This window comes from Bipolaris sorokiniana, assembly GCF_000338995.1.
Source record: "Bipolaris sorokiniana ND90Pr unplaced genomic scaffold COCSAscaffold_18, whole genome shotgun sequence".
Taxonomy (NCBI): domain Eukaryota; kingdom Fungi; phylum Ascomycota; class Dothideomycetes; order Pleosporales; family Pleosporaceae; genus Bipolaris; species Bipolaris sorokiniana.
In genome coordinates this window covers 386369-410871 of record NW_006911912.1, presented here as the reverse complement: position 1 = coordinate 410871, position 24503 = coordinate 386369, and the positions used below count along the sequence as shown (strand labels likewise).

General features: G+C 49.2%; 13 protein-coding genes across 13 annotated transcripts; 10 read left to right on the top strand and 3 right to left on the bottom strand.

The window, feature by feature from the left end:
- Positions 1-468: 468 nt before the first annotated feature.
- On the top strand, positions 469-2239 carry COCSADRAFT_194341 (uncharacterized protein; the record flags this gene model as incomplete). Its single annotated transcript, XM_007707195.1, has 3 exons — positions 469-1450; positions 1496-1899; positions 2087-2239. 3 exons carry the CDS (start codon positions 469-471, stop codon positions 2165-2167), a joined length of 1467 nt encoding a protein of 488 aa, XP_007705385.1. The 3' UTR covers positions 2168-2239.
- A 746-nt stretch (positions 2240-2985) lies between these two features.
- On the bottom strand, positions 2986-5095 carry COCSADRAFT_261653 (uncharacterized protein). The gene is made up of 2 exons (XM_007707194.1): positions 4863-5095; positions 2986-4676 (listed from the first exon to the last, which is right to left on the bottom strand). Exons 1-2 carry the CDS (start codon positions 4901-4903, stop codon positions 3107-3109), a joined length of 1611 nt encoding a protein of 536 aa, XP_007705384.1. The 5' UTR covers positions 4904-5095; the 3' UTR covers positions 2986-3106.
- Positions 5096-6389: 1294 nt separating this feature from the next.
- On the top strand, positions 6390-7682 carry COCSADRAFT_153633 (uncharacterized protein). Its single transcript, XM_007707193.1, has 4 exons — positions 6390-6569; positions 6736-6984; positions 7033-7338; positions 7387-7682. The coding sequence occupies exons 1-4, from the start codon at positions 6420-6422 to the stop codon at positions 7438-7440; spliced, it is 759 nt and encodes a 252-aa protein (XP_007705383.1). The 5' UTR covers positions 6390-6419; the 3' UTR covers positions 7441-7682.
- Positions 7683-7950: 268 nt separating this feature from the next.
- Positions 7951-8253, top strand: COCSADRAFT_64615 (uncharacterized protein; the record flags this gene model as incomplete). Its single annotated transcript, XM_007707192.1, has 1 exon — positions 7951-8253. A coding segment is annotated over one exon (303 nt), but the record flags the coding sequence as incomplete, so codon positions are not given.
- Positions 8254-8854: 601 nt separating this feature from the next.
- On the top strand, positions 8855-10016 carry COCSADRAFT_128587 (uncharacterized protein). Its single transcript, XM_007707191.1, has 2 exons — positions 8855-8978; positions 9044-10016. The coding sequence occupies exons 1-2, from the start codon at positions 8922-8924 to the stop codon at positions 9842-9844; spliced, it is 858 nt and encodes a 285-aa protein (XP_007705381.1). The 5' UTR covers positions 8855-8921; the 3' UTR covers positions 9845-10016.
- Positions 10017-10211: 195 nt separating this feature from the next.
- COCSADRAFT_31072 (uncharacterized protein) lies at positions 10212-10532 on the top strand (the record flags this gene model as incomplete). Its single annotated transcript, XM_007707007.1, has 1 exon — positions 10212-10532. One exon carries the CDS (start codon positions 10212-10214, stop codon positions 10530-10532), a length of 321 nt encoding a protein of 106 aa, XP_007705197.1.
- Positions 10533-11923: 1391 nt separating this feature from the next.
- COCSADRAFT_153626 (glycosyltransferase family 25 protein) lies at positions 11924-13930 on the bottom strand. The gene is made up of 2 exons (XM_007707190.1): positions 13376-13930; positions 11924-13309 (listed from the first exon to the last, which is right to left on the bottom strand). Exons 1-2 carry the CDS (start codon positions 13741-13743, stop codon positions 12361-12363), a joined length of 1317 nt encoding a protein of 438 aa, XP_007705380.1. The 5' UTR covers positions 13744-13930; the 3' UTR covers positions 11924-12360.
- A 565-nt stretch (positions 13931-14495) lies between these two features.
- On the top strand, positions 14496-16923 carry COCSADRAFT_153623 (uncharacterized protein). Its single transcript, XM_007707189.1, has 2 exons — positions 14496-15021; positions 15110-16923. Exons 1-2 carry the CDS (start codon positions 14823-14825, stop codon positions 16720-16722), a joined length of 1812 nt encoding a protein of 603 aa, XP_007705379.1. The 5' UTR covers positions 14496-14822; the 3' UTR covers positions 16723-16923.
- Positions 16924-17246: 323 nt separating this feature from the next.
- COCSADRAFT_348326 (uncharacterized protein) lies at positions 17247-17594 on the top strand (the record flags this gene model as incomplete). The annotated part of the gene is made up of 1 exon (XM_007707188.1): positions 17247-17594. Exon 1 carries the CDS (start codon positions 17274-17276, stop codon positions 17592-17594), a length of 321 nt encoding a protein of 106 aa, XP_007705378.1. The 5' UTR covers positions 17247-17273.
- Positions 17595-17660: 66 nt separating this feature from the next.
- Positions 17661-17927, top strand: COCSADRAFT_102588 (uncharacterized protein; the record flags this gene model as incomplete). Its single annotated transcript, XM_007707187.1, has 1 exon — positions 17661-17927. A coding segment is annotated over one exon (267 nt), but the record flags the coding sequence as incomplete, so codon positions are not given.
- Positions 17928-19018: 1091 nt separating this feature from the next.
- COCSADRAFT_41470 (uncharacterized protein) lies at positions 19019-20150 on the top strand. Its single transcript, XM_007707044.1, has 2 exons — positions 19019-19337; positions 19391-20150. Exons 1-2 carry the CDS (start codon positions 19199-19201, stop codon positions 20143-20145), a joined length of 894 nt encoding a protein of 297 aa, XP_007705234.1. The 5' UTR covers positions 19019-19198; the 3' UTR covers positions 20146-20150.
- Positions 20151-20860: 710 nt separating this feature from the next.
- COCSADRAFT_165160 (uncharacterized protein) lies at positions 20861-21680 on the top strand (the record flags this gene model as incomplete). Its single annotated transcript, XM_007707186.1, has 3 exons — positions 20861-20928; positions 20980-21216; positions 21398-21680. 3 exons carry the CDS (start codon positions 20861-20863, stop codon positions 21678-21680), a joined length of 588 nt encoding a protein of 195 aa, XP_007705376.1.
- Positions 21681-22297: 617 nt separating this feature from the next.
- On the bottom strand, positions 22298-23705 carry COCSADRAFT_203988 (uncharacterized protein; the record flags this gene model as incomplete). Its single annotated transcript, XM_007707185.1, has 2 exons — positions 22298-23528; positions 23625-23705. The coding sequence occupies 2 exons, from the start codon at positions 23703-23705 to the stop codon at positions 22359-22361; spliced, it is 1251 nt and encodes a 416-aa protein (XP_007705375.1). The 3' UTR covers positions 22298-22358.
- Positions 23706-24503: the final 798 nt, after the last annotated feature.

Genomic DNA, 24503 nt, shown 5'->3' with positions numbered 1-24503 from the left:
GCCATCTATTGCGTGCTGCTTGGTTCGTTACTGCTTCCTATGCAAACAAAGTAATCCACTAGCGAAGGCGTGTCTTGGCACAGACATACAAACAAACTGCGTTTGTCTTCTACCTCCCTGTGCGAGACGTCCTACGAATCCTGCTCACGAATCATCATTCACACTCAACTCAGTCGTTCACTCCACCACAGCCATTATTTCGTGCCTACACCTGGAGCTCTATCTCCATTCCACTCTTTAAGCATTACCAGCATATTTCAACGCTTCACATACGGACTCAAGCAAGACCAAAGCGAACAAACATTGCTTTACATACCGCGAGATTTGGTCACTGGCCTAGAGTGCTTCTTTCGAGGGACGGAACAGGTTCGTTATACTGCACTGCCCAAATCCACTCCAAAGCTAACCTCCAATTGCTGGGCCAATTAGCCACTTGTCACAAAACTATTGCATCAAAAAATCCTGAAAATGAAGATTCAGTACGTCTTTGCTGCTACCACGCTTGTTGCAGTCACTTCAGCTAAACCGCATCACTTGCACCAACGGGCCTACTCTCAAAACGCGGTCAAACACAACATTGTCTATGCTCCAGCCGCGACCGAGACTCAAATTGTGTACTGGATCGACGATCATGCTATTTCCGAAGACGAAGTTCGCGAAGGTATCGCCAATGGCACTTTGATGTGGGGACCGGGCAACGTCTTGTCATCAACTGATACGCATGTCGCGTTACCCACTTCACCCCCAACCCCTAACCACGAAGAACAAGCTGCAGACATCAGTCCTGGTACGGCAGTCGAAGGAGTTGTAGAAGTCGAGCCGGTCGAAGATCATCCGGAAGAGCCTGTTGACAATCACCCTGAAGAGCCTGTCGGCGATCCCCAGCCTAAGCCAGAAGAGCCTACAACTGAAGCACCGCCGAACGACGTCACTCCCCCAGATCTGCCAGTCATACAGCAGCCAGATACCTCATCGAACCCTTGGGTTGACTTGGTCGACAAAAATGGGCATTGTGCTGAATGCGATAAGGTGTTCCCGAACGGCAAGATTGCTTGCACCGAATTTCCCCACGGGTATGGTGCATTGCCTATCGATCATGAAGGCTTAGGTGGATGGTCCGGAATACAGGACCCACAGTATGTGGGATCCGATGGCTTTGATGACATTATGACCGTTGTCAAGGGCTCATGCTCGGACGGTACTTGCTGCAAATCAGGGAGGTACTGTTCATATGGATGCCCAAACCCGTATCTTAAGGCCTCCTTCCCGTCGACTCAAGGTAGGCACGGCCAGACCGTGGGTGGCCTATACTGCAACAAAGACGGTTATCTTGAAATGGCTGACGGCAAGATTGCCGATACATTGTGCGTCCCAGGCTCCAAGAAGATGGGTGTAAAGGTGCAGAACAATCTATCCCAGACTGTATCGTTCTGTCGCACCGACTATCCAGGTCAGTATTCTTGCTACGGGAAATGATTGACTCTGACATGAACAGGTACTGAATCTATGACCTTTCCCGTCACTGTTGGGCCAGGTCAGACCGGTTTTCTTGCCAACCCCGATCAACAGACGTACTTTTTCTGGCAGGGCAAGAGGACCTCGGCTCAGTACTACGTTAACAAGCAAGGCGTACCTGAGGACGAAGCCTGCACTTGGGGTACGGAGATGGGAGGTAAAGGCAACTGGGCGCCGGCAGTCTTCGGCACTTCATTCGACGATGGTCCCGTCCAGCAGGGTTTCTCTAGCTTGAAGCAAAATGAGCTGTGCAAGCAGGAACGGCTCGGGTACGATATCACGTTCGTTGGAGATGATGTCGTCTCTGCATGCAGGTACAAGAGCGCCACCAACCAATGGTGTGAGGGTGACCAGTGTTGGGAAGATCCAGATCGTGGCTGCACTGTAGGTCACACGTTTATTGTCTTCCGCGTGGAACTAATTCTTTATCATAGGCCGCTATCACGCACGGAGATCTTACTGTGATACTTTCTGAGGGATAACAGCATCCGATACTATCGCCTCACGCGCTCGCCAGAGTGTCATATCTTCTTGTAACATCTTCTCCGTCTTTCTACTACTGTCATATCAGTCACCGATCTGGCTCATGTCTTTCTGGTCCATACTTTCCACTATGTCGAAAGTTGCAAGGGACTGTGATGAGCTATCTTGACGGGATCTTTTGGAGGACTTGAAGCTTTTTTGAAGTGGGACCACAGATATGCTTTCTTTCATCAGATTCATGTACAAAAGTTTCTTCTCTTCTACAAGAGCTTTATTCGGGCTAGCCATGAGAGTAGATGACGAGCTATTTGGCAATGGGTCATTTCGGATTCGAGAAAAATGGATGGCTTTCAGTCGCTAGTGGTTAGTAAGGCAGGGATTGGCGATATGACTTTTCTGTAGTGAATGGTATTAGTTAGCCATCGCCTACCTTTTCCACTTCTATGAGAAGTATTGCACGTGAAATAACATTTTACGGAGAAGAGAGTTAGATGAACACGTCTGGATTTTGAATTGAAGGTACAAATCATGTATTCGAAAAAAAAACATGGCAACATGTCAGCCTCCCACGTCTCGCGCTCAACGCGCAGGGTATCGTATCGTTATGAAGATAAAAAAGCAACAATGCAGTTCCAGAAACAAGTTCTTCCGACGCGCAGAACGATATTGCGTCCAACGCTCTGTTCTCTATGCATACAAATCAACCCGCAGCCACTCCAAAATAATGTGGCATACAAACATATACAGGAAGAACACAAAGCATTGTATGTATCAAGGAGTCGAGAGACGGTTGTAGTAGGGATATTCAGGCCGAGTTCCGACGCCATGCAGGTAAAGACGTTTAGACCAAGTGCAAGACTAGAGTAGACTTTCTTTTGATAAATTTGTCCTGTACCATCGTTGGTGTCTTTACTGCTAATGGTGTATGACGGTCCCAAGGATTTTTTGAGTAGGATGTAAGCTGTTTGAGGCGTATGAATCCATGAAGGTGGAGGGGGTGACGTCTGCGTTTTGAATGCTGTGAGTAGCATAGTCTGATATTCCAGAGCGACCAGTTACATGAATCAACTTGTGTCGATAACGACGATGAAAGCACGCATACCCCCATTTACATGGTTGAACTAGGGCCTACTGGGAAGTTCATGAAATCCGTTGGATCGTTCATATTGAGGCCAAGATCAGGAGTAAAATTGGGAAAAGCGTTTTGCTCCGCAGTTGAGATGTCCTCAAGCTGCTCTCCAGTGTGACCGCCATGTGTTAGACAGCCTACACATGCGCACCCGTCCCCGCATTGGCAAGTGCCAGAGGCGTCTGAGCAACCTGGCAAGATCATCTCGTTCCAGAAGTATGATGACGGCGAAAGCGTAGGGGTATCTTCACCTTTGCTGTCGCTAGGGCTATCAGCAGCCGGTGAGCCTACTCCTTCTTCTTTCTTTAAAGGTGTGTGGTTTTCGGCGATGGTAGTAGAATCAGCATAATTAATGTTCCTCATAAAAGGGGCTTGTGACAGGCCGGGTACTGTGTTAAGTGGCTGTTGCCAGTTTCCGGGTATCGGCATGGATTGGTTGGGTTTGGCCGGCAAGTTGAGACCGGCCTGAAAGCTCATTTGTGATGGGGTAGGCGTTGTCATGCCTTGCGAAATTGCGTCGTAACTCATTCTGTGGCCAGCTTCAGCTCCGTAACCTGGTTGATGAGGGTATGTTGGCATATCATAAAGAGGTGGGACCATTCCCCCAAACCCGCCAGTGTATTGGAAGTGAGCCATAACTCTGACATACTCCATCATAGTGGCATTGTTTGGATGGGCGGCGCATCCGAAGCAGCTACATGATTCACCGCAGTGGCAATTGTGTTCAGGATTATGCTGGCCGACCGAAGAAATGCTCATATGCGGTGACACGGGGGTGTTCACTCCTGGACTCATTGTCACTGGGCTGTTCTGATGATAAGCCGCTGCCGCATGGTTATAGATCGGGGTGCCGAGGCCAAAAGGGTTTGGTGTAGCCGGTGACATTGCTTGAGGAGAGAACATCTGATACTGCGGCGGCAATATTCCTAGAGGTTGAGGCGGAAACTGAAATGATTGCCCGGCATGTTGATAACTATTCGGCTGACAACTTGTAGGTGTTTGCTTGGATGGCCCAGAACAACAAGACTTCTTCTGTACTGGTGGCTCTGGAGCTGGACTGGATTTATTGCCACAACATCCTCCTGTCTGAACTGGCGCCAACGCCAGCTTTGGCTTACAGCAACTCGAGATGGAATCACTTTGAGCAGGCAGTAGGCGTGGAGTTGAGCTTGCACTTGATGGTAGTGATGGGGCGTTGCTACCGCTTGTCTCGGAAGGGGTTTGTGTGTTCGAAGAGGTGTCGGTTTCGGCGTCTAGACCGGCTCGGATAGCCTTGTCTAGGTAAAAGGGGGTGACGGCCGTAGATTTTCGTCTACCCTTTGAGATTCGACTGTTTCCAACGATGGTAGCTGTGGGTGCCTCTCGTTCGGACGGACAGGCGCATTGTGAGGTTTTGGGGATCGTGTAGTTGATAACAACACGCTCGCAGCTACATGAACCGGTCGGATGCGGGCAGCTACTCAAAGGTCGACCAGGCTTCCGAACCTCAACCAGTACTCGGTCTCTGTGGTCGCATTTCGATGAGCGATGACCGCGGATGCACGGGCCACTGCATTAGGTTAGTTTCTCTTCACGGTGAAGGAGTGCCGTCAAAGGGTACGCCGCGTGTCTGACAGGTGAGATGTTGCATATTCAGAGAACCTTCAGCGCAGGCTGCAAGCATGCAAGAGATTATGCAGTCAGAGTTTTCAGGAGGAAAAAGCGGTAACAAGCACCCAGAGATATGAAAACTTACCAGGCCACCTTCTTACGCTCTCCGTTGACTTCTGCCCACATGGTGCGGGGATTGTAATGATTCCAAAGGAAATTTGCTCAGTCTGCAGCAAGTGATGGCCAGCAGTAACACCGTGGGTCCAGTATCAAAGAACAAAGTTGCTGGTGAGTTGGAAGAGCGAACGTCCACCACGCACGCACACGTGCAAGCGGGTTACAGAGGGGTACAGTGGCGTGTAGCACGGGATGTAACCAAGAACCCTGCCTAAGGGACCCTTGTCGACTGTGGCAATAGCTAACGGGCTCGACTGTGATCAGCTCGACCGTTCAGATGTGAGGAAGTAGATTGGGTGCTAGATCTGACTTGGCATGTGTGATCTGTTAAGGGTCTAGTTCCGGATGGCCAGAGGGTCAATGACCCTAGAAATTACCGACGGATAGCGGCCACTAGAAGCGAGTGTGGTGGTGCTTCATGCAGCAGAAGCGATTGTGAGCAGGAAGCGGTTGAAAGCCGGGTCGGTACGCACGGCCTACGCCGGGGTTGAGCGGAACAATGCAATGGGGCCAGATGTACCGAGGAAAAGCAACGGAAGTAGAGCAGTAAGAACCCACGTTAACAAGCAACTGACCCAGCATAAGTTGTCCGGGAATGGCTGGCCTATTCAGATACAGCATGGGTTGTGGCGTATAGCACCTGACCGTCAGGCCATAGAACAGATACAGCAATCAGTTTCTTGCGTGGTGCATCGATGACGGTCCTGGAGCCACGGCGTCAAGGCGCGGGAGATCTCTGGTTGGCGCTCAAAGGGTTGTGGTGAAGTGTGTGGATGGGAGGGTCGTTGGACGATGGATTGGGTTTAGTGTCTTGGCATGAGCAAGTTTCTTACTAAGAGGCCTTAGTTGCTTCACATTGGTAGATAGGGAAGGTACGTACATGTGAGAGAAAAACGCCAGCCAACAAGCCGTTTAGAGGACTACAAAGAGGAAGAGAGCCGGTTGCAACGGGGCGCGTGCAAGTGGCGATGAATGACCAGGTGGCACAGAGGATCGCTTTGCCGGTGAAGGTTTGTGGGACCACGGAAACCATATCGCGGCTACGAGGTATCAGACTGAGACGTAGGGATATGGAGTCGTTGTGCCCTGGGGCATTTTTGGCCTGTCTTTGCACTTGAGCACCACGATACCACCATGGTCATGTGCGTAGGTGGTACCCTCGAGTTGGGCGGCAGCGTGCGCATCCATCGTGGCGCCAATACCTCCACGCTACTCGAGCCGCCCCAAACTTACCCAAAAGTCCAAGTGACACTGGATGCAACAGCAGGCGAGATTCGCTAGGGGTGAAAAGATTATACGATGTGCTTGAAACCGCCCTGACGCCATGACCACAAGCCGTCTGCTGGTCCAGACGATGGTGTTCTGGAAAGTTGCCCAGTCAAGAAGACAAGCTGGTGGCTCGGATGGCTAGTGTGGCTGGGGTGGCTAGTTCAACACGTGACTTTGCATGTGGCTCATCGCTCTGGATTACCCGAATTTCAATCACGAGCCAAGACATTTCCTTCGTAAAATCGTTCTTTTCACCATGTCATCAGATGCTGAAGATGAGGGTCTGGATCTATTCCAGGAACCCGCTGATTACTACCAACCAGAAAAGCAGGCAACTTTTGCCTCTCACAAATTGCTTTCCGGCAAAGACCTTACTATCCGGCTCGTCGGACACAATCCATTGTGGGTAAGACCCCATTCGTGCAGCAATAGTTTCAACCATAGCATGGAACTCCTGTCTATGCTTGGTATCAAAAAAACAGTTCTTTTGGATTTTTTCCCAACCTGCCAGTCCACACTACACATTTTCTGGCTGCCCCACCCTTTTAGAGTATACTCACTGAAGCAATCAGGGTCACTTCTTATGGAATGCGGGGCGGACAATCTCATCATATCTGGAAGGAAATGCAGACGAACTTGTGAAAGACAAGACTGTGTTGGAACTAGGTGCCGGAGCGGGACTTCCTAGTCTCGTTTGTGCGCTCAGAGGTGCTGCTCAGACGGTAGTCACTGACTATCCTGATGCCGATCTGATTGAGAATTTACGATACAACATCGACCACTGCGAGCTACTCTCTAAGCCGCCAAAGATTGTGGCCGAGGTTCGTAGCCGCTTTTAGGTTTGACGGACTTCACTAACAAGTGCGCAGGGCTACCTATGGGGTGCACCCACCCAAGATCTGATAAAGCATCTTGATAATGACTCGGGTTTTGATGTTTTAATCTTAGCCGATCTTCTTTTCAATCACTCAGAACATGAAAAGCTCGTCAAAACAGTGGAGTTGACGCTGAAAAAGTTACCCACCTCTCGAGCCTTTGTCTTCTTCTCTCCCTACCGACCTTGGTTATATGAAAAGGACATGGCGTTCTTTGATCTAGCCAGAAATGCAGGATTTACTGTAAATAAGATGTTTGAGAAGGTCATGGAAAAGGTCATGTTCGAGGAAGATCCAGGGGTAAGTCTGGTCATTTTATAAGTTCAGAGACATTACTGACCCTATTAGGATGAGCTCCTTCGTCGTACGGTTTTTGCCTATGAACTAACTTGGGGATCTTGATTTGGCCCAGAATTCCAGCTGCGAACGAACTTCAAAAGATCAAATCTCGCAGTCTTAGACATCTTATGATTACACATATTATCGATTCGATATGCCCCTGAATCTGCATGTGAAGATTGAATACCACATCAGCAGTGAAAGATGTTTGCAATGGGCCGAGGACCGTACCCAGTCTATTGAGTCGTTTCAGAAGATACACACTTGCCGTCTTCCGCGAATAAATAAAATATTTCTATTGGTTTAGTAATCCAGCCTGACGTGTCTGGGCTGACATTGTGCGCTTTTCGTCACAATGTCATGCCTCTTCGATTTGTATAAAAAGTTTTCCCAATAGGCATCCTCCTTTCTTGCACTCCAAGACACGCAACTCTGAACACCAAATGTCCCTGCTTAATTGAATTCCAGAGCGATCGATCTTCGATAGAAAAGAAAATCTTTTTGAATAGCGTAGTTAAGATTCCAGATGTGGGGAATCGTGCATCCAAGACCGACACAGTTTCGGTAAATAGAACCATCAGTGATGCCGTCAAGATCTACCGCAGCTTAATGCGTATCGGCGCTCTCGAAGTCGAAGCACTTTGTGAAAAGATTAAATATCGCTTGCGGAATGAGCCAGTCAATGAGGTTGACGTGCAAAGCATCTGGGCCTTGCAATTCCCTGATTGGATCGATGCTGTCATGCGCAACATTGTCAGGTTCAACGTGTTAAACATGCAGCCCGCCGGTGGATACATCGACTTGTTTATTGAAGCAGAGTTGCTTCAGTATCACGATAGGGGTGCTGCACGGGTCGTTGACATGTATGAGCGGCATAAGCAATATCCCCGGAACGAGCCAGATGCACGTGCATCCAAAAGCCTCCGTGAAGCTTTAAACAAAATTACTTGGGAAGGTGTTGGGAAAGCCAAAGATGTAGACAGGGGAACAGACATGTTGTTACGGCTATCGAGGAAATAAATTGAGCTGATGGGATTTGTGTCTTGGATGGAGAGGGCTGTCTTCACGAAAATGTCTTGCAGATCATGTATCAGACGGGTCTTGAAATTTTGTTTTTTCGCTTTCCAATTGATCAAAGCTCACTTAGATATTCAGACCAGAAACGGTACTCTTGCCTCATCCTCCCCGCATGTCAGTGTTATGATGAATACCCATACTTACCGATATGAGGCTCACAACATCATGAACTATGCAGCAAGTATTGAGTTCTTCCAGGCACTGGAGCACATAACGTCATAGCTCCACATACATCTACAGTTATTAATATGTATAGTTATAGTCTGTGGAGCCGGCTCGGTAGTGTTAAGTTGCAGCTGCACTCCACAATCGGCGCTAACGGAAATAAGCTTAACGCGATTCAGGGAAGCTTATCCGTTGCCGAGGTACCTGGATCTCCACAACCTCTAACAACAGCCATGGCGCTTTTCAGACCGCCATGAAATCGTCATAACTAGGCTTGACATTTCGTTGCTCCCTTCACAAACATGTCGACCCCATCTAAACCCCCAAAGGCTATCCTTTTCGACATAGGCGGTGTAGTGGTAAGTGGCCAGCAATCATTCTCATTAACAACAAACATATACGCTAACTTCTCTACTTGACGTAGGTTGTCAGCCCTTTCCAAGCGATCCTCGACTATGAGATCGAGAACAAGATCCCAGTTGGCTATATCAACTATGCGATTCAAAAAGGACCCCACGACACAGGCGCATGGCAGCTGATTGAACGGGGCGAAGTCGAACTCAATGACGCCTGGTTCGCATCGTTTAAGCAGCAGCTTTCGCGCCCCGAAGTATGGTCCGAATATCTGCAAAAGCTGTCCAAAAAGCAAAGCGTAGGGGGCGGTCAGGCTGTTGTTGGAGGAACACCGGCAGTGCCCAACATTGATGCCAAGAGGCTGTTCTGGCGTATGATGAAGATCAGTCGCACGCCGGATCCATACATGTACCCTGCGCTGCGCAAGCTGGGAGAGAGCGGGAAATTCGTACTTGGCGCTTTCAGTAATAATGTCACATTTCCCACTGGCATCCTGGACGATGAAGGCACCCTTTTCACAAAGGAAATCGTACATGCGCCGCCGCCGAATCCTTACGCAAATGATTCTGTAGACATCACCTCATTTTTCGACATCTTCCTCGGCTCGGCTGCCGTTGGTGTACGGAAACCCGATCCCGAGGCATACAAACTGGCGGTAAGAGAGATGGATAAGATTGCAAAGAAAAAGGGTATGGGAGAAGTGACGGCGGGTGATACGCTCTTCTTGGATGATATTGGAATCAATCTAAAGTTTGCGAAGAAGACGGGACTTAGGACTATCAAGGTCAATCTAGGCAAGACAAAGCAGGCAGTGATGGAGTTGGAAGAGGCTGTTGGTATACCGTTATTGGATGAGAAAGCTAAGTTGTGAGAATGGGTTTGAGCTACCCCATGATTCATGTTTAATAGCTACAATTAGAACATTTGCTCTAGCTGTGTCATATCCACTTACATATTTTAGGATGTGTGTCTGCGAACTTGTCAACAATATGACTTTTCAAGACTATTACATCGCCTGCCAACTTAATTTGTTTGACAATCGCATACAATCACTTATTCACTTACTTCGCTTGTCAAGCCAACAAGCATACTCTATATGGTCACATGCACAGCACACGAAATATTTCTGATGCTTAGTCGCTCCACCAACCACTATATAGAACAGCTTCCCATTGCTTTGGAACCCCGCTCAATTCCCTCTCCAAGCAGATCTTCTCGCCTAGATTCAATCGCTCAAAATGTCCAACCGACTCGTTGCACTCGTCTCCCCTCTGGACCTCAACACCTTGCAATTCATCACCTTACTTGTACAATCCAATTGGCCACCCTCAACTGGCGCCACCGTGCAACTCGGACGCCAGATAACAAGCAGTGGGCAAGTACTTTACAAGGCCGTGGTCACGAACTGCGCTGGGGGGAATATGTACGGGAATATCAACCTTCTGACAGACATTGTGGTGGGGCATTCGAGGGGCGAGGCGCTGTACAGGTTGTTGGAACATGTGGAAGTCCAGGGTTGGAGGAGGATTATGGAGGCAGACATGGGAGTAGATAGGTGAGGGGCGTATGTTTCGCCAGAATGTGATTCAGTAATGAGAAGTAGGTTTGTAGAGTGAAGGTTGAAATGACGGGGTTGCGGAGGAGGTTCACGAAGCGATATTTGTCGAGAAATTATCACGACGTTGCTGGAATACAACAACACTGTTATATGGACTGTTATGAAGATGACATAGTGTACCCGATAACATGCTGTATATCCAGTTAAAGCAAATCGAAAGAGATGCATAGCAGTATGCCAATATAAAAACTTATCATAGATAAGAAGAACATACAAACCACTGGCAGATTATTAGTCTCTGCCCTGAAACTACCTACCCTAACCCAAAACAACAATACCCACTAGCAAAGCCTATACCAAACACCTGTTTCCTCCCCACAATGCACACGACACAATCTTACCTCACCTAAGCATAACCCAAAGAAGCATTCCAATCATACACCAAAAAATAGTCTATCTCAGACTCCACGCTAAGTCCAACCCATCACTCGCACGCTCTCCCCAGAATGATGTCCGCAATTCACCCACCCTTACACTACCCTCAACAAAAAATAACCCGCATGCATTTCCTCTAGCAGACCTAGCTTTATAATTAAAAACCAACACATAATCACTAACCCTCATTTAAGGTTAAAAAAAAATCCCGATACGCCAAGGATTCGCTGCTTACTTACTACATGCGTACCTATTCCCGTCGTAACACTCCAAAGAACTCCGATCTAACCAAAACCCTTCCCCCCCCCCTCTCCATGACTACATAGGCATCGCGAACATCAATGCATACATACTTGGATACTCCTCACCGTCTTTCCCTTCGGCCAGGTTACGTGCTATCCAAATTACTTAGTACTAACATGCGCGGAAGAACTAAAATATCTTGGCCCCCCCCCCCCAACCCAACCCAACTTCCCTTGAACCCACTGGGGCATTTCCTCCATCGGGCCGACAAGGCGCAACCTTGCTTTACGCTCGCTCGCTTGCGCGCGCTTTCCTTTATTGGCGGTACCTGTTTGCTTTTCTCGTTGCTGCCAAGATAGTAATACGATGATCTCGTTTCCTTCATTTCCTTATTTACAATTTCGACGTTGCGCGTCGAGTGAATATAGATCTTGTGTGTGTGTGTGTGTGTGTGTGTGACGAAGCTATTTGTTAGAATGCGTGATGTGTGGATGCATAGGTGATCTACAAATGTCAGCGTAGTAGTGCCGAAACCCTTTGTTGCCTTTTCTAACAGGGGTTTCATTGGACCGGGGTGGGGGTGTGTTCATTTGGGGGAAAGGGAAGCAAGGGGAGGGGCGTGCACGAATGTCATTTCCAAGATTGGAAGAGAGAGATAAAGTTAAATATGCGTGGGGGAGTCATGGCATGCGAATCTTGCAAAGGTGGTACTTCGGTGGTAATGCTGATTTTTTTTATTTTCTTTGTTATTCAATGATATGCTAGGTGTTTTCTATGAACAACAAACAGGGGTTCTATTTTGCCAAAGGGGGGAAATTTTGTGAATCTCAAAGGTTTGCGTTGTGGTATCAAAGGTCCCCCCACCTTGGTGAAGTGGTTGAAAAGAAGGATCCAAAAAAAGTCCGAAAAAGTTACAGTGGGCAAATCTGCCACTTGCATGCGTACTGAATGGCATTTCGCCCAGAATCGAGAAGAGAAAAAAACATGACCGTGTGCGCCGTATGTCCAATTGTTTCGTAGCCAGTGTGCCTTGTAACTCCCGTGAACGCCCGTAATCATTTGTCCATGTACTCCATGGAGTTTGGGTATTTCGCTAAGATGTGTGCTCGTAATGAAATATAGTATATATGTACATGCCGTTCATCGTTTTATTAGTCCAGGGCGGTTTGTGGCGGATAAAACGTGTCTCCATGCTGTTTTTTGTCTTTGAGACAGACGCCTTGCCGCCCGACCTTTTCTTGCAGGAAGTGGAGGCGGTCCGTGTCGTTGTTGTCGAAGGCAAAAGCGCCGCTCCAGAAACCGCAGTCGATGTTGGTAGTTTCGTTTCGCGAGACGACCTGGGCTTGGGCTGCACGGTCTACCGGCGGCAGACCAGGCTTCTCACCGGATAGTGCGCTCAACATGTCGATCTCACTCATACCAGGCATGTGGTGGAACAGCTCCGAATTCAGTGTCCAGCAGCGCAGTCCGGGGCTCGGGTATTTGCTTCGTAGTTTGGGATCGGGCGAATTCTTAGGATGTTGCCACTCGGGCGTTGGTGAAGGAGTGTTCTCGCCCTTGTTGCAAGCATGCAAGAGGGCGACGTCAAAGGCGCGGGCTCCGTTCTTCTTCAGTTTTGGGGGCGCAAGATCGTTGAGGAGTCGTTCGGCAGCTTGGCGAGTAACGGCGTATCCAAAGGAGCAGAGAGGTAATTTGGAGCGGTGCATGACGCGAGTCCGTTCGGGCATTCCTAACAAGCGGAAGAGAGCCTGGGTAAAAGGGTGCAAGTCGAGCCATGAGGGCATGGTGGGGTCGTGGTACAGCTTGTGGGCTATGGAGCTCAAGTTGTACGACTGGCGATCTGTTTTGGGGCCGTCTTCCTCGACGACATCAAAGTAGTCACCGCAGTGGCCAAGGTAGAGAATGTCCCACCCATCCTGGTCACCCCAGTACTGCGTGCGGTTCGGGTTCTTGTTGATGTTGGGGTGGCGTGAGCGTACCGGGGGAAGGAGCTGGCGGGTGGCACTTGCCGCCAGAGGTATCTGGACGCTGCGCAGACGAATATCCCAGTCGACGTCGTCTTCGAGAATGAGTGCCGTCTCGAGGCCAGAATCCAGGAACCTGAGGGAGCGAGTCAGCAGGTGGTGATGAAGAAAAGGACGAGGAAATTGGGGGGCCATTGCATACCAGCGCAGGGCATTGTGATGGCCCAGCCAGGCTAGAATAGAGCCCTTCTGGGTATTGGAGTGGCCGTTGATGAAGCGCTGGACGTCGCCTTCTGTCCACTCTGGCTGTTGGGGGATGGTGAGGTCGATTTCGGTGACGTTGGCGGCTTGAACTAGCGGCCGTCGACGGGCAGACCCTTCTTTGGATACGACGAGGACGGTGCCGAAGCCCAGCGTTCTGTTTGCTGGGACTTTGGTGGACCGCGACTCAACCGACGATAGCCATTGTGCGTAGGCGCTGTCGGAGCTTCTGTTGTGGCACCAGAGGCCGACGACGACAAGGAGGATGAAGATCAGCAGCGGCGCTGGGCGCTTTCTCGAGGCAAGCATGATGACGGGCTAAGGAGTTGGACCTTGTGGAGTGGGCGCACGTGTGGAATTATAGTACATGTCCGCGAGGAGGAGAAAACACAGGGGCGACGCTGGGGTCACAAGAACAAAAACGAGCGTGAAGTTGGCATTTGGAGGAAGGATGGCGGCGACAGAGGCAAGACCGAGATAGGCGTGCGTGCGTGCGGGCGGCGGCCATGTCTAAATGTCGCAGCGCATCCAACGGGAGCTAGCACCGACATGGCGTCGTGTAACGGCTGTAACAGACTACTTTAGATTACCACGGCCTCAGCGGGGATTGTCGTCATTTGGGCCAGCGGACGCCATGGATGCAGATGCGCGGTGCAACCAGGGAGGAGGGCTGTGGATGAATCATGTCCGGTGTGCTATGTAACTATATATATATATATACTTGGGTGCATGTACTTACATGCTCGGCTGGGGTTGGCAACACGTTCCCCCTCGGCATCCCGAGCCAGTCGGCATCTTTGTTTCCCTGGTCGCATAAGTAACTTTTTGAAGCTTTGCTCGTCCCGCATCGTCGCGCAAACGGCGTAGCCAAGCGTAGTTGCAGTTCCATGCAGGCCGATCGCAGACGGGATGCCATGGGCCCGTGCATTCGAGGCCGCGACGACGAAGACGACGATGATGATGGATGGTGTTTAATGCCTGTGGTAGCGCGAGGCCCAAATCCACCCCGGCCAACCCACCATGGATACACACGCAAACACACGTACTTACACACACATCCATGTTTACACATGTACACCCTAACATACAACACACGCCCGCTGCAGTGCGACGCTGTCCTCCATGTCTTGTCTGGTCACAGGCTGCTGCCACCGCCGTTGCCCGGCTTGGTAATCTGTGACATGGTGTGCGCCGCTGCGCGCTGAAACTACTAGGCGTCCACCCTTCCCGGCTTCTCGTCCTCCGCATCTCACCCTGCCCGAGACCCTTTTTTCCCATCTCGACAGAGCCACAGGGGAACCATACGTTACGCACTCGTCCGCCCTCGGCCCCCGCACACCGTTGCCACACGCGCACCACATGCCCGCCCACTCGCTGCCCCAATCGTAATGGCCACGCTGGCTTCGCCCTCGCCCCCGTCTTCCCCCTCGACAACAATGCGCCGCCGCAGCTGGGCCCGCAAGGTCGAGCGCTACTGCTGCGTCGCCGTCACCTACTTCCCTCTCGTCTTCGTATATGGCCTCACCTCGTGGGCCGTATGGGTGCAGACTGGCATCGGCCTAGTCCCCTCGCAGAATGCCTGGACCGGTATGTTGTCGTTGTTGCCCTTGCTTATGCGACACCACCGTTGCGTCAACAATAGACTCCCACACCCATGCTAACATATGCCCACCAGGCAAAACATCCTCGGCCCTTGGCCTCTTCTTCTACCTCATGCTCAACTGGAGCTACACCACCGCCGTCTTCACCGACCCCGGATCCCCGCTCAACATCAAAGATGGCTACAGCCACCTGCCCTCGCAGGAGGGCGGCGAGATCCACTACACATCCTTTACCGTCAAGGCCTCGACCGGCGAACTGCGCTTTTGCAACAAGTGCCAGACCAAAAAACCCGATCGCTCCCACCATTGCTCCACGTGCAAGCGCTGCGTTCTGAAAATGGACCACCACTGTCCCTGGCTCGCTACCTGTGTTGGCCTCCGCAACTACAAGGCCTTTGTCCTCTTCCTCATATATCTGAGCGTCTTTTGTTGGATATGTTTTGCCACATCTGCTACATGGGTTTGGAGCGAGATACTCAGCGACGGCAAATACACAGAGTCCTTTATGCCCGTCAACTACGTCCTCCTCGCCGTGCTGTCCGGCATCATTGGCATCGTCATCACCGGATTCACCGCTTGGCACTTGTGGCTCACAGTAAAGGGTCAGACTACCATTGAAAGTTTGGAAAAGACACGCTACTTGTCCCCCCTGCGATCCACGATGAAGCATCAGCTCAACGACAGAAACTACCTTGATGCGCAAGCAAACGGACGACTGAGTATAGGCGATCAGTTACGCGAGATCCATGCCAATGCGCTGCCAGGTGTCACAAGACCCGAGGAAGGCGAAATCCCTTCGCATTCTACTTCACGCTCCCCTGTTCCTGGTCAGGCCAACGGCTTCTCCCACTCCTATCAACAATCGTACGAATACCGTGAACGTCAGCAGAACCAGGATCGATACGATAACTACCTTGACGAACGCGATAACGAGCAGCTCCCCAATGCATTTGACTTGGGCTGGCGACGTAATCTTGCCCATGTTTTCGGTCCTTCGCCCTTGAAATGGCTTGTGCCCATACCCAGTACCACGGGAGACGGCTGGTCTTGGGAGCCCAGTCCAAAGTGGCTCGCAGTCCGTGAACGCATAAAGCGAGAGAGGGAACAAGAAGAAAGATTGCAAAAGCAGCGTGAGCGCGCTGCAGGTTGGGGGGTTGATTCTCCTACTGAAGCTGAATTCAGGCGCCCCACTCGCGGTCCCGACGGATGGATGCCCGGTCAGCGTAGCCAGCCTATCGCACGACCCGCAAGACGTCCCGAGTGGCAGTCAGCAGTCCGCCATGGCGAGCAAACACGCTACCTCACCACCTCGAACGGTGTTGTAAGAGGTCCTATTGACGGTCGGAGAAGTCCAAGCAAAGCAGACCAGATCCTAGGAAGAGATCGTGGCATGTACGCCGATGACGACGTCCAACTCCAGCCAATTGAACGAAAGAAGTTTGACCCATACAACTACACCTCAGAGGATGAAGAGGACGAGTACGATGTTTCCAGTGATGAACAAGCCGCAGACCAGAGAAAAGCCCAGCGAACAAAACCCGTGGTAGCACCGCCCCCGAATGGAACATCGAATTGGAACGATATCCCTGAGGGTTTTTTGGATCCTGCCCCTCAAAGAAAAAAGAGCGTTAGCCAACAAGTTCATCCCTCCAAGAAGACAGGCGATTGGGATAACTGGGCCGCATAGCATGAGTACGATGTTTGTTTTTGAATGGGTAATGGATATGAAGCCATGTCCGGATCTTGTAAATGTAATGTTTGCATAGCATGAGCGGGGGGGTTCACGGCGTTTGTTGTTGTATGCAAAGGGAAAAAACACATCTGACTGGCCTTGTCTATTCATCCAAGAAAAAGTTAGCTAAGACATATTCTTATTCGCATTCTGTACCTTGAACTTGGTTTTCTGTGCAACTGTGTTCTTTGACCTTCTTTTTCAGTATCAAAGCTCGGTCTTTCAATCTGGATTTCTCTGAACTCACGCCGTATCCATTCTTAGTTGTCTTTTACCAATCTTTTCGACTAACTCAAGCTCAGCCTGAACAAGAAAACACGACCCACTGATAGAGGCAAATATAGAACAAGGCCAAGGTTCAAAAAAAGCACTCTAGGCAACTCAACGGCCGCCACCATACTACTACTGGTGGTGACAAGGCAATACGTTGACCCAAAGGTATGTTGAGTATTGAGTACTGAACCTAAGAACTATGGTACGTGAGAAAGTAATACAAAAGCGCAGTTATGGAAGCCACTCAGTCTCCGATCACTCATACACTTGCAACAACGGTAAGGACCCCGAGATGCAATCGAGGATCCATCGAGGCTCACGTACACAACCTAGGTGCAACGCCCTCTCTAGAACGTGTTCCTCCATCATCAGAGGCAAATTGTGACTGCACCTGCTTCAACGGTATTCGCTTCAACCAGCCCTTTTCCCTTGGTTCTTCCAACGACCGCATGTGCGACGGCTGCCAGGCCGAGAAAGAAGAATGTCTGCTGGGTGAGCAGCAACTTGCATTTGACTTCAACCAAATCAAAACATCCTACATGCTGAAAGAATAACAGTACTTGGAAGCGGAGAGGGATCTGCGAGATCAAGTAGCCACGTGCCAAAGCAACACCTGGACATACGAGGGCTGCTACACCGACTCAGTAGAGCGCGTACTCACCGGCCTATGGACCCAAGCATCCGACCTGACGGCTGAAAAGTGTGCCGCTATCTGCACCAAATACAAGTACTATATTCTCGAGTATTACAAGCATTGCTTCTGCGGAAACAGCCTCGAGGGACACACAAATGAAGTTCTAGAGAGATATTGCAATAGCAAGTGTGGGTGCAGTAGTAAGATGTGTGGTGGCAGTATGCATTTGAGCCTGTATTCTAAGAAGATTTGAGACTGTTAAAATGTCTGGTTAGGGGTGGCTGGGCTGAAGCGAGGTGGAAGAGAAAAGGGAAGGAAGTTAGTACAGTGTAAGATGAGGAGTCGTTTTCGGGTGGTTTGCGTAGCGCTGTGGTTGGAGAATATATGGCAGATTCGAAAAAGGGGAAAAGGGGATGTGTGAAATCACTTATTGCACCACATTTATATACTCACTGTGATGTTTTCGAGTAGTATTTGATGTGTACCTCACTGTGTCGCAATAGTTGACTTCGTATATCTAGCTTCTAAACGTGCAGGTAGCTAGCGGTGCTCTGGTGCTGCCGTAAATATTAACGCATTCGATATTGGTAATGGCAATGATACACTTTCACTGTAGTTAGTTATACTAATATTAAATGTTATATAAAAACGCTCCTAGGCAGCGGGGAGAAAACTTCAAGTAACATCCCCAACACCAATCATCTAAAAACCCATATCTATCATCATAATGATACAGATTGATAAAAAGTAATAATGGTAACTAATTATTAGCTCAAGTAGATCTGAGCGAAGCTCGGTTTACACTAAACCCATTTCGGCAAAGCCAACCACCCAGGTAGTGACTTCTCTATATCTGAGAACTGCGCCTTCTCACAGAAACCGGCATGCATACAATTGCTCATAGCAATCCAGTTGTTTTGAATATGAACCATCTTTGAGTATCCTGAAAGCAAACAAGAGACTAGTACTATTGCCCGATATAGGTATGGGGTGAGGTCCAAGTCTCGAAAAAGCATTCTAGATAATTCCAACCCCTCCTAACCTCCCGCCAACGCATGGCCACGAATACCATGTCAAAAAGACACACTAGCCACTAACTTGCATACGAACCATAGAATTGGCATTTCCGAACCCCGCTCACTGTCTACCCACCATCCATTGAACCGCACCGGAGCTAGAATCTTTGTCAAAGATACGCACATCACTGTCCCGGATACTCAACAGTACGTCATACACTAACTACTAGTGCAATGGAGATCTCTACATGCTGCACCGCAAGGCGAACCTGTCAGTAGCGAAAGGTACCTACCCACACAATGCGCTGCCGCGACTAACAGTACGCAGCGTCTAGGCAATGCCTTGACCCAAACAGAAACATGTTGAGGTACAAAAGGATTACTGACAGTCAATGACGCGGAAAAAGTCATATAAAAAGGGCATATAAGATCACTGCTCTATAAAACATCTACTCACTACCCATCCATCCTTGCGGCGATCCCTCCCAACACCGAACAACCGCACACAATGAAGGCCTCTCAGGTCCTCTTTCTTTCCATGCTATGCGCAAGTGCGCATAGCTACATGGCCCCGAAAGCTGTGGGCTCCATGCCACGCAACCTCGGCACGCCCGAATCCCTAAGCAGTTCGTACACGTGCGAAAATGGTGCATGACTCTGCATTCTCGGATGATGCAGCAGAAGATTAATGTAACGACAGGTGCCAAACCTTCCTTGGAATGCGTTGATTCAACTGCAAAGCCAAGCTGCGATTGCACCTGTACCAATGGTATCCGCTTCAACCGGACATTATCCACTGATGCGCCGGGAAGTGCGTCGTGCGCTACGTGCGAGGCAGAGAAGGAGCAGTGTCTTGTGCAGTTGGCTATCAACGCCGGTCTCGCAACAGCGCGTGAGCAGCAGTTGAAAACAGACTTTGAAAATGCATCCGCACGCGAGGCACAGCTGAAGACGGATCTCGACAACGCAGCCGCGCGTGAACAGCAGCTGAAGACGGACTTCGACACTGCATTCGCACGTGAGCAATCATTGAAGACCGATCTCGAAAATGCACTCTCGCGTGAGCAACAACTAACCACCTCTCTCGAAACCGAAAAACAAACCTGCCAAACCAAAGAGCAAACCCACCTTGCCAAACAACACGACCTCGAAGACCAACTAAAGCCCTACAAGTCCACCAGCTTCAAAATCCAAAAATGCTACGTAACCACCGCCAAGCACGCCCTCACCGACTTCTACATCAAAGACTTGGAAATGACGGCCTACAAGTGCAAGCACATTTGCCGCGGCTCAAAGTTCTTTGGCCTTTCTGATGGCCATAGTTGCTACTGCGGTAATGCACTCAATACAGATTTAACGGAGACTGATGTCGCTATGTGCAAGGTTAAATGTGGCGGCGACATTTATGCTTGTGGAGGTGTTGGTACGACGAGGGTATTTACTTATGAGTATTAGAGAAGGTGGGGGGGGGGGGGGGGGTTGTGGCATATATGGGAGTGAGAGTTAGATTGGCTATGGTTATATATAGTGGTGAATTTATAGGATCATTATTTGATATCTTGTAAAGGAATAAAGTATGTTTAGTAGGTACGTCAGCAAGGTTTGAGAGAAATCAAAGCAAATACGTACTTGTACTGCATTTCAATACCAATGGCACATTCTTGTCTCACATTCTCCATGCGCGAAAAAGACCATCATGTGTGTCTTACTGCATGGATCGCGTTTCGCTTGCTATGGGGTTCGGTTGGGAAGACGGTAGCTGAAGCGTGGGCTGGGTAATGTTTTTTTGGCGTGAGGGTGGTTGTGTCGTTTGGATATGTTTTGCCTGGTATGACGTCCTTCCTTGGAAGGGGGTGTTTGTGCTGCATGTGTGAGAATTGTCTTATTCGATGCGAGACAGGGGCAGAATCTTGGGTAATTGCGTTTTGTGTGTGTGTGTGTGTGTGTGAAAATGACTCAAGGGCTGTGTATGTAAGGCTGTGCGGAAGGACTGGTGTGATTTGATGTAGTATTTAATAACGACGCTGGTGTTGACTCGTTTGATAAAGGGAGGTGAGACCTATTGTTAGACGGTTGCTGTTAAACACCAGATACTTGTTCAAAAATACTCCAAGTCCCTTATTAAGCACGAAAGTTATTGTTGCTGTTCCGATGCAAAATTTCTTCACAAATGGAACGAGAAATGGAACAGTCTACTGGACTCTTTGAGCTTTACAGAGGCGAAGACCCAGTTATTGAGTATGAACATCATCTCCTGACACATCCCATTCCTAGGCTAAATATCTCAAGCATCGTCGCTATATATGGGCTCAACGGCCATCCGTTCAAGACCTGGAGTGCCGACAAGACCAGCAAGTCCTGGCTCCAGAACACCAACCTTCTCCCTGGCAATCTGAAGCAATCTCGTATCCTGACCTTTGGATACAACGCTACGGTTGCAGCCTTCTTCGGGAAAACGTCTTCGGACCGTATTCTGCAGCATGCGCATACGCTGATTGTAGAACTGGTCGCCAATCGAGAAGTGAGGTTTTTTTTAATCAGTGGTCCTGGAAAGTGACGAACACATTCTTCCTACAGTTTGAAGATGCGATGCAGCGACCCACCATATCCATCTGCCATTCACTAGGTGGTATTGTACTCAAGAGAGTAAGCTCATATCCCGTCCACCACTACAAATCCATTAATGACTGACACACAGAACGTACAGGCCCTCGCACATTCCGCCAGCAGAACAAGCAAACTCGTCCAACACCTCCTCCATCGACACATCCACCTACGCCATCCTTTTCCTCAGCACCCCACACAACGGCAGCAACAAAGCCAGTCTCGCCTCCGTCTCCAGCCGCCTCATCACCGCGCTCGCGCCTTCCAAACTCGCCGATTCCTCGAGCCAACTCGCCGACGCGCTGCACGAGGGCTTAGAAGTCGTCCAAAACATTACCGATATGCTCGCCCCACTTGTGAAAAACCTCCGCATCTACTTTTTCTAGGAGCAAGAAAAGACGAGTTTGGGGTCAACGCTGGCTTATGTAACGTCCTCCCCCCCTCTCTCTTCCTCTTCCTCTTGTGCGACTGTGCGGTTGGGCTAATGTCTTATGAATGGAAAAAATATTGTGGAAGAGCATTCAGCGGCCCAGATACTAAACGATACGGAATGAGCAGGCCTTCCGTATGACCATAGTGGTATGGTCAAGTTTGTGACACGTACCTCGCCGGGTTACCGGCTTGTTGTTGCGGCGCTGATTAGGTATTCGAGGGACGCACAGGGTGTGGTGGGTATACAGTGCGAGAGGGCGACTAAGATGCTTGAGGCGAAGCGGAGGGATGAAGCGGACGAGTTGATTAGGTAAGGGTGGTATGAGTGGGTGTATTTGTTGCTTGGAAAAGAAAGGAGGTTGGAGGTTTGTTGCATGTGAGGCCTGTCAAAAGATTATGTAAAATAGTTGAGATTAAGTGGATGAGGTTGTCCATAGCAGTTCTGAAAAGGCCTAGGTTTTGGTATTGCTTGTGCTGAAGCTGAGGACGTAGCAAATCTTACGAGTGCTTCCCTTCTCTGCCTTCTTGAGTAAAGATGCGATTGCCGAACAGCGGAACTGCATTGTTGTGTCGCGGTCTTAGGCTGAAATCTTTTCAAGGACTATACATTGCTCTGCAGAATACCTCTAGATCTATACTTGACTCTCAATACTCAACTTTGCCTCTCCTTCCTGAAGCGTTCGATTTATTTCTTGCCAAATTCGGTTGCTGGACCAATCCTCTCCTCCTGTCTCCCATTCTGGATCATTGCTTAGCTGCTGCTGCCACATACGCTTCATCTCGCTTCGCTGTTCCTGCCCTCCTCTATTCCACTGCTGCTGTATCTTTCTACTCTCTTCATCAATTTTATCTTTCTTCTCTACTAGCTTCGCCCTGCGATACCTAAGTTCGTCTTGAATACTACCCTGTGGAAGCATCTTAAGACCGTAAACATCTACCAAATCTTGACTGTGAAACTCCGCCGCATGCATCGTCCACTCCCCTGCCACTTGAAAATACACATTACACCCATCCATTGGACAAGAGAAAGGCCAGTTCCTGCCCTTGTCAAAATGACAGCGATCCAAAGCCTCTACTACAGTAATCCACAGCCCCCACCATTTCAAATCAAGAAGTGAGTCTCTATACCGGAGTTCGTAAATGCGTCCTACTGGGCCTGAAAATCGCTTTGCAGGCACAAGGACTGCCTTCCAGTGTTGCCCTAGCTTTCCCTCCTTCCATGAACCGTCTGGACACAGTTGGTACACTGCTCTTTGCAAATTCTGCGTAGATGGGCCACTTGCACATATATCTGCTGGAACGTTGGCTTTCTCGATAATAAATGCAGAGGCTAGAATCCCAGGGGGTGACGATCGAACTAGGTGCTGAAGTTCTTTTGCAATACAAGGTCTCTCTTCTCTTATTTTCATCAACACCCAAACCTCGTTAATAATCACTCTCTTTGCCCTTGGACACCTCTCTTGAAACATCTTCCAGAAGTGTTCGATTCGATCTTGCTGGATTTCCTCAATTCCATTACGCAAAAGGCAGATTTTGTCCCGTACTTCACGATCATAATCAATCTGAATATTCTGCACCTTGGCTAGAAAAGCCAAATCGTTGCTAGTGTAGCCAGCGTAGCCACCATCAAGGAGCCAATCTGCCTCGATAACAAAGTACGTGTCTGAATAGGCCCAAAAAAGCTTACACGCTTCTTTTCGGAGACTAAAGGACACTCTCATAAGCTGAAAGAGAGTAGAGGCAGAGCAAAAAGTAAGAACCTGAAACTGAAGCTCCGCTGGTAGGGTGTTGAATCGCAAAAGCTGTTTGTTTGGGTAGAGAAAATCGGTAGTAGTGCCGCTAGGCTGAATGTAAAGACCAAACGGTGTTCGCTCTTCTCCATATAATGTCATGTAGACATTTTGCCTTAATGCTTTCGTCCAGGGCGGGTGCGCAAGTGTGGCAAGCAAATTGCAGGTAATCTCTGGTGTCATAGCCATATGGTAGTTTTAGTGAGATAGATTGAAGCCGCCTAATAGTATACTCAATAAAAACCTTCTTCTTCGATCGGTAATTTGTGGTGTGGGGTTGACAAAGTAGGCTGTGTTGTTTGTCAGGCATAACTACTAGTTAGTAAGCCACAGCGCTGACGTGAAGTTTCTATCTGCGTTGTCTTGGCAAGACGCTACTGTATGTGGTCAGTACGTGCAATAGTTCAGCTAATGCAACATCCCACCAAAATGTCTGCCTACTAAGAAGTAAAGCTTTCAACTACTACTAAAACGTTATTATCGCGTAAGGTTTTAGTAGAGTATTGGTATAATCATATATTCAATATAGATCTACTAATATTTACTTACTGCCAGAATAGTAGTTGAAGATGTGGCGTTGCAGTAGTCCCTGCAGGTCCCGAACCTATGCCACCCCCTTTTGTCCTGTTTCTTGGATAAGCTATCTGCTTTCCATTTTTGCAAAGTTTCATTGCTTTTATAGGCTCGCTGCCTGTTCGTAAAGTTTGGTTTACAACGGTGTAACTGCATAACTAGTATGTTTCCAAGGTGTACGCTGGGCCATAGGGTTTTTGGTATCTGGTGTTACAGTCCTTATTGCTAGACTACAGTAATGGATTGAGCACTACGAGTATGCGAGACTGAAAAAGAATACAATCTGCAACAGCGAGCAAACAAAATGTCTTGCGACATGGCTGGGGAGCATCGTGTGTTACGTGCGAAAGTTGCCTGCCGCAAATGACGATGCAGCCCACTGCTTCCTTAGCCAATGAGCATGAGCATATAAAG